This window comes from Apodemus sylvaticus, chromosome 16, assembly GCF_947179515.1.
Source record: "Apodemus sylvaticus chromosome 16, mApoSyl1.1, whole genome shotgun sequence".
NCBI lineage: Eukaryota > Metazoa > Chordata > Mammalia > Rodentia > Muridae > Apodemus > Apodemus sylvaticus.
In genome coordinates, this window is record NC_067487.1 from 70,221,233 (window position 1) to 70,233,992 (window position 12,760).

The 12,760-nt window shown below is 40.3% G+C and overlaps 1 protein-coding gene across 5 annotated transcripts in view; it reads left to right on the plus strand.

Annotated features, from left to right (window-relative positions):
* The window catches only part of Atg10 (autophagy related 10), a 322,415-nt gene that overhangs the window by 211,252 nt on the left and 98,403 nt on the right, over positions 1–12,760 (plus strand). For all 5 annotated transcript variants that reach the window (XM_052159888.1, XM_052159887.1, XM_052159891.1 and 2 more), the window contains one exon: positions 8,480–8,577. In XM_052159888.1, the coding sequence (XP_052015848.1) occupies positions 8,480–8,577 (98 nt within the window). The remainder of the gene's footprint in view (positions 1–8,479; positions 8,578–12,760) is intronic.

The following is a 12,760-nucleotide window of genomic DNA, read 5'->3' on the forward strand; positions in this document are numbered from 1 at the left end:
AGAGTGCTAGTAGTAGCAACAGCAGCACAAACACAGCGTACAGAGAGGTGCTGTGCATAGGCACACACAGTGAGGCAGCAGAGAATGCAAGATCTACAGCCTTGCTTCTCGCTGTTTGCTCCTTACTGTGAACTTGGGGAAGGTGTGCGTCTGTGTGCTTCCCTTTGTCACATGAAAGCAAGATTTAGACACCACCAATGCCATCACATAGATTTTTGAGGATTCTAGACATTTCCTGAACCTGGATTTGACACTGAGTATGTCTGTGTCATGGCAGCCGTGCTATGTGTCCTGGTCCTCGAAAGACCAAGGGAAGATAGGATTGTTTTCTAACTTTCACGCACAGTGATAAAACCGACTGCTTTGAGGGATTCCGATGACCTACTAAGGGTGCGTGGAAACTGCAGACTCCAACTCCACACCTGTTCCCATTTTTCATTGTTACCACTGCAATAATTGACTGAAGATTCAAAAACATCGGAAATAAATGAATTAATTAGTGGAATTGGTGGGCGAAGTTGCCATGAGCTGTGTATTTATAATTTTTTCATAGATATCTTTGATTAATAAAGATACCAAGTATTAAGTGTTTATAAGAATAAGTGAAAATTACAGAATTAGCTAGCCAAGAAGCTGATGTGAATGTACGTGAACTATTACACTCAATTCATAGCACAGTGTAATTTTCTCACTGAAGCAAAAATGAATTTTCTCCTTTGGTGGAGCATTGTCTCTGCTTCCCTGTGGAGTCTGACATGAATTTTTATATCCTTCAAAGCTCCGTGGAAGGCCGGGCTGTTGAACAATGGCATATTTCACTATGAAAAATCCACTCTAGTTTCTTTTTTATTTCTAATGGCCACATCTAGGATATTTCTGTTAAACTTACTGTGCATAATTTATGTTCTTTCTAATCACTTTTAGGAGTTATCCTTTTTTTTTTTTTAAGTCTGTGGCTTTTTTTAGTGTGTGCCTTATATTAGAGGCGGATAGTGCTAGGGAAATAGCTCATGGAACTACTGGATTCTCGAAACCTACTGGTGCTAAGGAACTTAATTTAGAAAGCAGCGTGTTTTGAGCACTGTATAGTTTACCTGACATGGGGGTTATTAATCATTCACGAGAGCTTGCGTGAAAAATGTCAGATGATACTGGACATTGCTGAAGATTTTACTTTTTAAAATTATTCCATTCTTTTTGTCCAATGTCTCTTGTTCTTTTTCTACTGCTTTAGCATAAATATGTGTTATCATTCCAGCTAACACCAGTGGGCACTCGGTAAACACTAATTGATGACCTCTATTATTGTGTTTAGTTTATAGGTTTCTTTTGAAGTTACTTTGGTTTCTATTTTGGATTTTCAGGTTTTTAGAAATTTTACTCAGATTCTCCCTTGTTGTGATTATTGTGATTTCTAGACATATTAAAAAAAATCAGTGCTACTGAGTGTTTCATATCTTGCGAAGAGTGGTGCATAATGTGTCTTCTTAACTTGGCTGAAAGTTCCTGACTGGAAATCCTTTGACCTGAATACATTGGCAGAAAATAATGTTTAATACACTTAGACATTAAAATACTGCTTTTCAGTTTTCGGGAGCACACAATGGTACCCCACACACTTTGCTTCCACACTCCGTTGGTGTGATAAGATTCTTAACATTCTTGCCTGTGCCAGTTCAGTGGTTCAGTGGAATTTCTAAAGACTGTAGTTCAATTGAAACAATTAGAATCATAATCCTATTTGAATACCTGTCATGTGCCCACAGTGTATGCTAAAGTTTAAAGGGCTGCTGATTTAGCCACTGGCCTTGTTGTTGTCATCTTTGTTGAATAAAAAGCAACAAGATCCAATTCTAGTGTGTCTTTGGTTACGGAGGGGTAAGCTATGACTAGGCAGATCAGCCTTGAAGACCCAAGGGAAAGAACCCATAGCTTGTGTCGATCCTATTGTCAAAGAGATAAAGTTGCATGTGCTTGCATTTTTTAGAGAGTGGGCAATGAGCAGAAACTGGAGAAAATCACAAAATTTTAGAAGAAAATGAAAGTACAGACTTGATTTTTTTTTCTAGTTCTTTTTGTTACAAAGAGGAATTTAGTTTGTATGAACAAAATCTTTTATGGTTCAACACAAAAATTTAAGATATGAATAACTTTAAAATTATTATTTTTAAGATCTCATTGTGGGTTCAGCAAGAGTAAGATGTGAGTGGGTGAAGAAAGGTGCTTCAGAGTTTGGTCCCCACAACCTACCTGGTTAACAGAGAGAGCTGACTCAGTTTCCCTCTGACCTTTATCACTACACACACCAAGGTGTGTACACACTATCACATACACATGAGCACACATACAAAGTAATGTATAAATATGTAAATAAACACAATAATGATAATGATGATTAATAATTATAGCATCATGGAGTCTAGAACTTTAAATGGGAAAAAAATTGTATTTTAAAAAAGTACCATTATGACTACAAAGTATTTGTTTTCCTTGTCTGGCTCTGAATATCGTTCCAACAAACAATTCCACTGACAGCTCTTGTAGCATTACTTGAATCATCTAGCCTCCCTTTGTGACTATTTTGAAGAGAAGTGGTCTTTTAAATATTTAAGACCTGGCATGTTTGTTTAAAATGCTTAAATTCTAATCTTTATAGTCGTATCAGGCCTGCCATGGTCTGCAGAGGACGCCAAACACAAGACATACAGAGGTGCTAAGGGGGTTTGCAGTGGCGTTTCAGAACCATCCAGGTTATTCATGTACACACACACACACACACACACACACACACACACACACACAGTGGGAGAAAGAGATAAACAGAGAATGTGCAGAAAAAAGCAAAATTTTGTTTCTGCCTGTGCATGTGTGTGCATGTTCACATGTGTGGATTAACATGCCTCTGTAATGTGTGTATGTATGTATGTGTATGTGCATGTTCATGTGTGGGGGTTCACATGTGTGGGTAAACATGCCTCTGTGTGTGTATGTATGTGTGTGTTCATGTTTATATGTATAAGCACACATGCTTGTGTGTGTGTTCATGTATATGGGGACACGTATGTAAATGTCACAGGTTGATGTTGCTTGTCAGCTCTTGCTGAACCCTGAGCTCATCAACTGTGATCTCACTGGCCAGTTTGTTCCAGAGAAAAGAAAAACATGGGGTACATACAAACTCGAGTAGGAGTTATTATTTATAGTAACCTAAAAGTGGAAAAGAAAAATACCAAATGCCCATCAAGTGGTGAATGGATAAGTACAATGTGCCATATAATCATAAATACAACGTGACTATAAAGAACAAATGTACATGCTATGACATGGAAAACTTCTAAAACAATTCACAAAAGACCCATACATGTGTCATATTGTACACATGTATGTGTATAATAATCAAATGTATAAAAACTGACAGTGGTTTTCTAGAACCAGCCAGGTTAGGGGATGCTGAAAAATTGCTAATAAGTTGTTGGTTCCAAGTATTCTAAAGCCAAGGTGCTGCTTACATAATCTTGAGACTATCGTTGACTTATACACTTTAAACAGGACAGTTAGATGTATATGAATTGTATCTTGATAAACCTGTCTCTTAAATCTTCTGTGACCTCCCAAGAGCTGAGGTCACTCATCCTGCTATTCCTCAGTTCTGCCAGGGCTTCACTCTCTCCTGTCCCCAGACCCTTCTCCCCTCTGCCAGGCATCTCGGTAGCTCACAGGCAGTGTTAACAGGTCACCTCAGAAAGGTCTGAAACTGGCGCCACTCCTCAGCTGACCGTCCACAGCTCCTTTGCGTTTCTACTGCAGTATATACTGCTTCTTCCCATATGATGCTGCCTGGGTACTGTCATTTTCTTGCTCTCTGGATACAACATAACTTCCACAAAAACATCATTTTGCCAGCTGATGTATCACCAAAGCTTGGGATATAGTAGGTGCCAAATAATATAAATATCTATTTCTAAAATTAACCTCTTATCTCATTACCCCAAGGAGAAAATTAAGGCATGAGATACTAGTTCTTTCGTGTTGAATTAAAAGTTATTTTTCATTTTGACTTAGTAATTCCATTCTAGAAAATTTATCAAAAGAAAATAATTGAAAAGAAGAAAAATTGGTGTGGCTTCCTTGTGACTGCTTTGTGCCAGGTACTGCTTCAAAGCTTGTGATATTTTAAATAACCAACAGCAATGTGATACTTAAGTAAATATGAGTTACAGTGTAGCAAGAGCACAGCATCAAGTAACCAGTAAAGGTGCAAAGATGGCTTTTAATTAGTGTAGGAAACATTTATACCGAGTATGAAAAATATAGAAACTTGATCCTCTACTCAGGAGTTAAGGCATCTTTACTGATGACTTGCGGTGTGTCAGATGGCAGGGTCTGTTCAGGAATAAGAATGACCAGGATTCACATCTATAGATCTCCACAGTTGGCAAAGGCAGGAAATGAGAAGCAGGCAACTTCAGAGAGTGATGTTTATTATGAAGAGGCCCGGGAGGGCAAAGGGCTGGCTGGTTGCTATGAGGTGATGATGCGCTGGGCCTTAATAAGACCTGGTCAGGGAAGAAAGACGGTGGTGCGGAAGGGCCGGTAGGAGGGGCTGGGATGCCGGTACGTTTGGATTTTACCCCATGAAGAAAGAAATAGTAGAGTGTAGTTCCACACAGAATACATTACATTTATGTTTGAAGTTTATAGGAGTGGACACCCAGCACCAGAGCTAGGAGGACTAACAAAGGCCTTGGTGGAAGTTTGAACTTAAGTCCCAGAGTAGCACAAAAGCAGGGCAAGCACTGTAGAGGAATTTAGAATGCTGGGACAGACCATGGTTTTCATTGGGAGACTGATGGCTGAGAAGGATATAGCTCTGGAATGACTGTTGAGTTTTTGGGTTTTCCTTACCATGTAAGAAACAGAGAAAAAAAACCACATAGTGATATATCAGTGTTGGGGGGAGTTGTGTTCTGAGGTTAGAACCTAGGGCCTTGTACATGCTAACCACATGGTCTACAGCAAAGCTGTAATTTGTGAATGAAATTACTATCAAGGTTATGAAGAAGTACATTGTTGCTAATCATTGGTTCTATTAAGCCTCATAGAAAGGGCCTGAACACTGTGAATACAGCACTTAACTTTCTTTTTTAAAAGCTACAAAAGCTAAAACCATAAAAATCCTTTTATCTTTCTTTCTTTGCTTTTAAAGAAAATTCATACAATATATTCTGATCTTAGTTTGTCTTCAACCATCCCCTCCCAGATGCCTCCACCTCCCTGCTCATCCAACTCTATATCTTTGTTTTCTCTCTCTTCAGAAAACAAATAGGTAAAAAAATTAAAAAAATTAAAAATACACAACACAAAAAAGTATAAAAAACACACACATAACATACAAAAATAAACATATACATACACAAAAACAAAACCCTGAAAACATAAAATCAAGAACCATGTTAACAAGAAAATACTAGTAAGGTAGAGGAATGCCCAACAAAGCAATGTGAGACAAGGAAAAACATCATGGAAAACCTGCCGAGCTCACTGTGAGGTGGCCATCACTGCTGGGTGTGGAGCCTTAGGTGCCATTTGAATCCCCAGTAAGACTCTATCAGAAGATATTAATTTTTCCTTTGCAAACAGTTGTCATTTGGAGTCTTGGTATTGATAGGTGAGCATCTCCACTCGACCCTCTCACACAGGGAGCCCATCTGGCTTGGACCTGTGCAGACCCTGTGCATTGTGCTCCAGTCTCTGTGAGTTCATTTGGGAACCAGGCCTGTTCTGTCTGCAAGACAGTCATCCATCCCCTGTGGCTCTAAAACCATAGAAGTTCTTACTCATTTTAATAACAGGCATTTTTGAGATAAATAAAATCGCACCCTTTTTGTTCTGAGCTTCATTTTAACCTCTGTGATTGCTTTTTTGTAAGTTGACCATAGCCATTTAAACCCTGTGTTCTAAAGAGTTTAATGTGGTCTGAAAAAGCACTGGCCCTCAATTCTAGTAGATAGAACTCCGGTACCATTTCCTGGTAGTGCTGCTAGGCTGTTCATTACTGTTCTTGTAGAAACAGTTCCAGCCAAGCAGGCAGGCTTTGGACGGTGGCAATAAGCAAATTATGCTTAGGGTATTGATTATTTTAAGGAATAAAATTAAAATTATTATTTGTTAGCAGGTATTAAAACTCAGCTTTCTTCTCTGCAAATGGAAAGTTTGGTGATAGGGAATGCATTATTTGTGTGTCATTTTTATATGTATCTATGCGTATGAATTTTAGTACATATTCTACACAAGCATTCATAGTGTCTCTGTCCTCAGAGGAAGCCTGGCTTAGGAAGAGCACTGGATTATGAGTCGTGAAGCTAGCTTCTGATTCCATCACAGGGATGAGCTGAGAGCATCGTCTGAGAGGGTTAATGTCTTATCTCTAACACTAGTTGCCCTACTGTGCTCGTCTTATTATCCTCCTACTAAGTCCCTCTCATTTCGATATGTAAACATTATTTGAAAGCACGTTGTCATTCGTAATTTCATTAGTGAGCTTTCTCTGTGACACCACAGGACTTTGGATCTTATTTACCTTTTCAGAGTCAACACACTCGTGTTTTGAAGATGTATAGTGCTTATCTTTAGAGCAGAGTTTGGCCTGCTCTATAAATGTGTTCAGAAAACAATATAACACAGATATTGAAGGCAGCTTGTTTTCAACTTGTAGCTAAACATGACATTCAAATGTTAATTGGATGAATAAATCTTGTTCATTTTACAGACATGGAAATGTCAATGGAATAAAACTATTTATCACAAGATAATGGTCTCCTGCTGCCAGATAAATGCCAAGATGAAGATAGTTATTGAAAATGTATCAAAATATTTCAGGGCTATTTATTGAAAATAAAGGTTGAGGGAAAGTTCAACTTTTTGGGTCAGACATGAGAAATGCCCTGCTTATGCCATTAGTACCTCACTGCATCAAAAGCACTGTGTGTGGTGTGGGATACTGGGGATGGTCTGAGAAATAGCAGTGCGCTGGTTAGCTTTGAGAAGGACTGAGTACAACAAGGATCTGTTAGCATTGACAAGGACTGAGTCCAACATGGATCTGTTAGCTTTGGGAAGGACTGAGTACGAAGTAGAGGCTGGGAGCTGCTGAGTAGTTACTGAATGTTTTCTGTCTTCCGGACACAGTCCTGAGTCGGCTCACTCATGTGTGCCTCATGGGAAGAAAATCCTGAAAGTGTTATCTTACCGCAAGTATAGGAAAAGTAACTGAAATCCAGAAAGCAAAGATTTGTAGGGGACAGTCCCAAGATGCACACAGTCCCCTGCCAGCACTGGTTAAACTCCAGTCCCACTCCAAGCCCCACGCTTCCCCTCATGCTCCATTTCTTCTTAGACTCTTGAGTCTGTAAACTACAGTGATGATGTTCACTGTTTGGAGAAGAGTATCTCCTTGGGTTATACTGCACTTCTTTGAGCCCAATAATTGAGAATATGATGTATTCTCTTGAGGAAAAATTGGATGTTTGTCTAAGGTAAAGACCTATATGTTGTTGTGAGAACGTACTACTGCGAGTGGACAGAGTAAAACTGGATTCTTGCATTTTGATGCCCTTCCAGCAGGGCATGGAAATCTTTGTATCTCTCTTTCCATGTTTCCTCTTATCTGCGTGCATTTAAAGTGCCATGGTGGTCTTCATAAGACACTTTGAGTGGGCACCAAGTGTAGAGAGAGAAAATGACCTAAAGGGGAGGATTGCTCCGTAGTTTCGCTCTTCCTGTCCTGCGCACATGTTTGGGGTTCTCCAAGGCATGCCCTCCACCCCCCACCCTCCCCCCACTATGTGCTAGTGCCCAGTCCTCTGCACTCTCCAACACCAGGTTCCTCTACGTCCTCTGCACTCTCCAACACCAGGTTCCTCTAGCACCGACCGCTTTCTATTTCGTATTTTAAGATATTGATAGACTTATCATAGTTTCTGCAATAAACGGTAAGCTACTTAATGCAAGAAATAATGTGTTCTCCTTCTTTCTCATCTCCTTGAGGCTCAGAAGAATGATTTAAACATGGTTGTTCATTAGCAGGGGAGTGAAAATGTCTGGGCGTGGTCTCTACTTCGGCAGCATCCATAGCAGACCTGGGAAGCAGAGTCCGTTTCCTGGACTAGCCCGTAGGCTTCCATCTGTTGTTTCTCTCTGAACTATGTTCACCTTTTGTTTCGTTTGTAAAATCCCTAAGGGTAATAAATAGAAATCTTAGTTACTGTGTGAATACAAAGGAGAAAAGCTTCAATGTTTAATCTTCCCTCAGGAAGAAAATAGTAATTTTTACAGAAGTTGGACACATACGCGTGTGTATCGGGTATATACATTTGCAATAAGAGATTTTCCTGGAAGCCAAGACACTCAGTGCTTTAGCAGCAACAAGCCCCACTGTGTCGCATGGATCACTAACGTAACTTTGCATGTCGTTTGGCAGATGGGAGACCTTTGTCTCTGGAGGACATATGGGAAGGAGTCCATGAATGCTATAAACCGCGGCTGCTGCAGGGACCGTGGGACACCATCACCCAGCAGGTCAGAGTTTTCCCGTTTCTCTGGTGCAGCTCCTTACGTCTGCTCGCTGAATCCACTTCTCTCACCTGCTTCTTTCTCTGTTTCAGTCCTTCAATCCTTAGAGACCTCCATTCAATGACAGTGTCTTTGAAAACATCGTGGTTTACTCTCCATATTATAAACTTTCATAACACCCTATAATTTTTTTTCATGAGGCTTATTATAATTTTGAATTGTATATTTGAATGATCTGTTTTTCAAAAAAAAAAAGTGTTGCGCTCCCTCGTGGGCAGACCATGTCTGGTTTTCCCTTTTCCTCGTCATCGTATGCCCAGGATCAGTATATTACTTAGGGTATACTAGGGGCCAAACAAAAGTTTGCTTTATATGCAGAAACAGACTCTAAGTTGGCACATACATTATAAATAGGAGCTTCCAGCACCCAGGAAGGCAAAAGGATCTCAGTAAGTTTGAAGCCAGCCAGGGCTACAGAGTGAGATCTGTCTCAAAAAGGGTGAGAGGGAAAAGGAGGGAGGGAGAGAGGAAGGAAAGAAGGAAGGAAGGAAGGAAGGAAGGAAGGAAGGAAGGAAGGAAGGAAGGAAGGAAAGAAGGAAGGAAGGAAAGAAGGAAGATGAAAGAAAGAGAGAGGAGAGAGAGAGAGAGAGAGAGAGAAGTTCAGCCCGCAAGCGAGTGAGCTGAAGGATCGCTCAGTTAGTGAACTGTCTCTGTGCAAGCACGAGCACTTGCAGATGGACCCCCGTGTTCTGACCCACAGTGTTTCAGTGGAGACAGGCAGATTCTAGAGCTCTGAATCCACAAACTACACATGCACACAGCATGCACAGAGACAGACAGAATACTCAGAAATACATACCCTTGACAGAGAAAATGTTTGCTTCTAAGTGTTGAGGAAAATGAAAACGGGTGTAGAAGGATCCTATGCAAACTGTATGGCTTTAGTGCTCACGTTCTGCTTGGTACAGGGTCTCGCTGTGTAGCCTGTGCCCAAGGGAAGTGGGCACTTCTAGGTGTACTGTCTATAATTACATCACAGTTTTACTTGTAGGCGCATTTGCAAAACAAAATGTGAACTCTTGATTAGTGATAGGTTTGCAATATGCAAAAGAGTAAAACAGATCTACAAAATGAGACATAAAGAACAAATTTGCAGAAGTATAGAAAACAGGCCTGTCAATCATACCATTATTACTGCCTTACTAAAATGGTAGTTAATTATTTTAGAAACTTAAAAATACTCATCACTTCGCAAACATCATGGACATAAAATTTTATTTCTATCAAAAACTATTTTCTCCAAGTCTCCATTTAGCTTGATAAAAGCTTCCTTTAAAAATGGCTTTGTCGGCTATCAAACTACACCCTTACGTGGATTTCATTATAATGATAGCAGTTTACTTATTGTCAATGACAGTGGTTCTCTGACGTGGCTGCAGGGAGCCATTTTGTGGATTTTTAACTGAGGATGTACTGAGTGCCTTTCACGCTGCTGTCTGTCTGTGCCTTTCCTTTGCCCTGCTGTCTCCCAGACTAACCTGGGACTTGCCCTGGGTCCATGTGCGGGGCTTCCATTCCTAGCTACCTGCTGCTTCCTCTCTGCCATGCCTTGGCCATGCCTTCCTAAGCATCTCTCTCTGGTCAGCCCTGCAACCGCTCTGCAAGTTCTCCCCGGGCACCATCTAAATCCACATCTGCCTGCGGGCCATGGCCGCCACTCCCTGACTCCCTCCTGCTTTCTAAAATTCATCTGTCATCCCACTCTGTGCAGTGCTTGCACGCTCTTGGTTGCTCTATAACCGTCTGTGTCACTTGTGTTCTCCCTTCTCTCTGGATAGTTCCTACATATTCTTTCATTAAGTTCTTCCTTTCAGACTGTGTCAAGCCAGCTCCCCCTGCAACCTGGTTCTGTAGACTTATACTGGGTATGTGAGTGGCTGTTGTGGTTACAGTATTTGGATACATAAGCAAAACTGCTGCGTAGGGCTGATGAGCTGGCGCTGTGAATAAAAGTGATTACTGCAGAAACTTGGCAATCTGAGTTTGCTCCCCAGGACCCATGAAAAGATGGGAAGAGAGAACTGACTCCTCCCAGTCTGCTGCCAGTCACCACATCATACCATGGTGTGTGCGTGTCTGCACTCCCACACAAATAAAAGTAACAATTAAAAAAATAGCCACAATAGTTTTTAAAGCAAGGTCATCTTGTTTAAGGAAAACTGATGTCTAGTAATTTTAAGAATGTCCAAGTGAGTGCTGTTTCAGCTCTCAGTACTGTCAATGACAGCACACCTCCAGAAATGTATACCATTGAGTCAGAAGCCATAGCTCAGAGAAGAGGTTTGGTTTGAAGTATCAAGGAAGATGGCAAGATCATATGCAAAATGTGGATGTCTTTAATTTTAGCATTTTTTTTTTACTACAAGGTCTCACTATATATGACCTTGTCCTGGCTGGCCGAGAACTCACTGTAGAACAGGCTTGCATCAAATCACAGAGATCTTGCCTCTGCCTCCTGAGTGCTGGCGTTAAAGGCGTGACCACCGCTCCCAACTTTAACTGCTTGTTCCTTCTTAATTATGCTTTTGATTCTGTTCCTATCCTTTGCCTTTTTCTCATTAATGCCTTGTTATTAATCTAAGTGCCAACTGATTACTACTTCTTGGTATTAGTTTAATTTTGTATTTCAATTCTACACATCTTTGTTTTGGCTCATGACATTGGAATGGAAGTTTGAATTCACAACTATATTTTCTGTTGTTTATTAACCCAGTTTTACCAGTAGAACTCTATTTATGGAATATCTAAGATGTTTACCCAATATAGTGAACCAGTCTGTACACTCTTTTAAAAGAACTGTCCAATGTATTTAAATGTATAGACACGTGACTGCCTTCTTTTCCCCATTGTCACATTGCTGTCATGTTACATGTCAAATCTAAATATAGTAAGCAATGATATGGGCTCACTTAATGCATATTTTATATGCCCAACTAAAAAATTTAGGTAGAGTTTCAGAAATTCAGAATTTTATTGGGATTTTGACTGTGGGCAGTTTAAATAACTTCTCATAACACTTCAGTAAAATCTTCATTTAGGCTTTACAGTCACTTAACGACATCAAGACAGCAAGAAGAACTCATTTGTAGCCCTGGGCACCATTTGGCATTGGAAAGTCATTATGTGCATTTCTTTTGAAAATCTTGGTTCTTAATCCCAGATTGGCTAACATGTTGGTGTTTATCTTGTCCTTCACTTGAGATCTTTGGGAGAATAGTTCTGCATTTTTATAAGAGTTCATACAGAAGAAAACAAGGTGTTTGCAGTGGGATGGAGTGGGTGGGCACAGTACCACCCTAGAGGAGAATAAGCTAATCGAATATTGGTCGCACCAAATAGTAGTCACCGGTTGCAGAATTGCACTAAAGAATCATTAGCTTGCAGACTGAGGTCTGTAATAATGCCCTGCCCTCCAGAGTGCCTTAAAAACAAAAGCCGCTTTTGCATACATAATATCAAATGCCTTCCACTTCCATGTCTCCAGGCCTGATTGTGCTCACATAGCTTGTTGCTCTTCATCTTCAGTAATCACACTTCTGTTCTCACAGCCTTTGTCCTGATGATAAGGGCTCCTTCATGTCAGACACGAGCCCTCTGTTTTGAAGACAAGACCCCCATGAATCTCATACGTGTGATTATACTGATCACTCGCCTGCCTTTGTCCAGCCCTGCAGCCTAATACAAAATTCCTAAAGAAAGCTAAGCAGTACTTAGTGGTACTCTGTGTGTGTGTGTGTGTGTGTGTGTGTGTGTGTGTGTGTGTGTGTGTGCAGGAGCATGCGTGCATGCAGCATATACACACATGTGAGACTCGCTCCATTTAATTGGGGTTTCTCACATGAAAATGATTTGGAGAGATTGTTTGACCAAGACTGACTGTTACCATGACCATTGCTGAAGTGTGCACTCTGTGCTTTAGGGCAAAGAAGTCCTGTGATCTTAGCATAAGCTAAGGTTACAAAATTAAAAAACAAACAAAAACAAACCTTCCATTTGTACTTAAAGGTATTTTGTATGTGGAACTGTATATAATCAAATAAGTAAGTTTTACTTTCTTATTTCCTTAAACCCTGTATTTTAGGATATTTTAAACATATCCAAAAGTATAGATGATAGTATATACACTTAT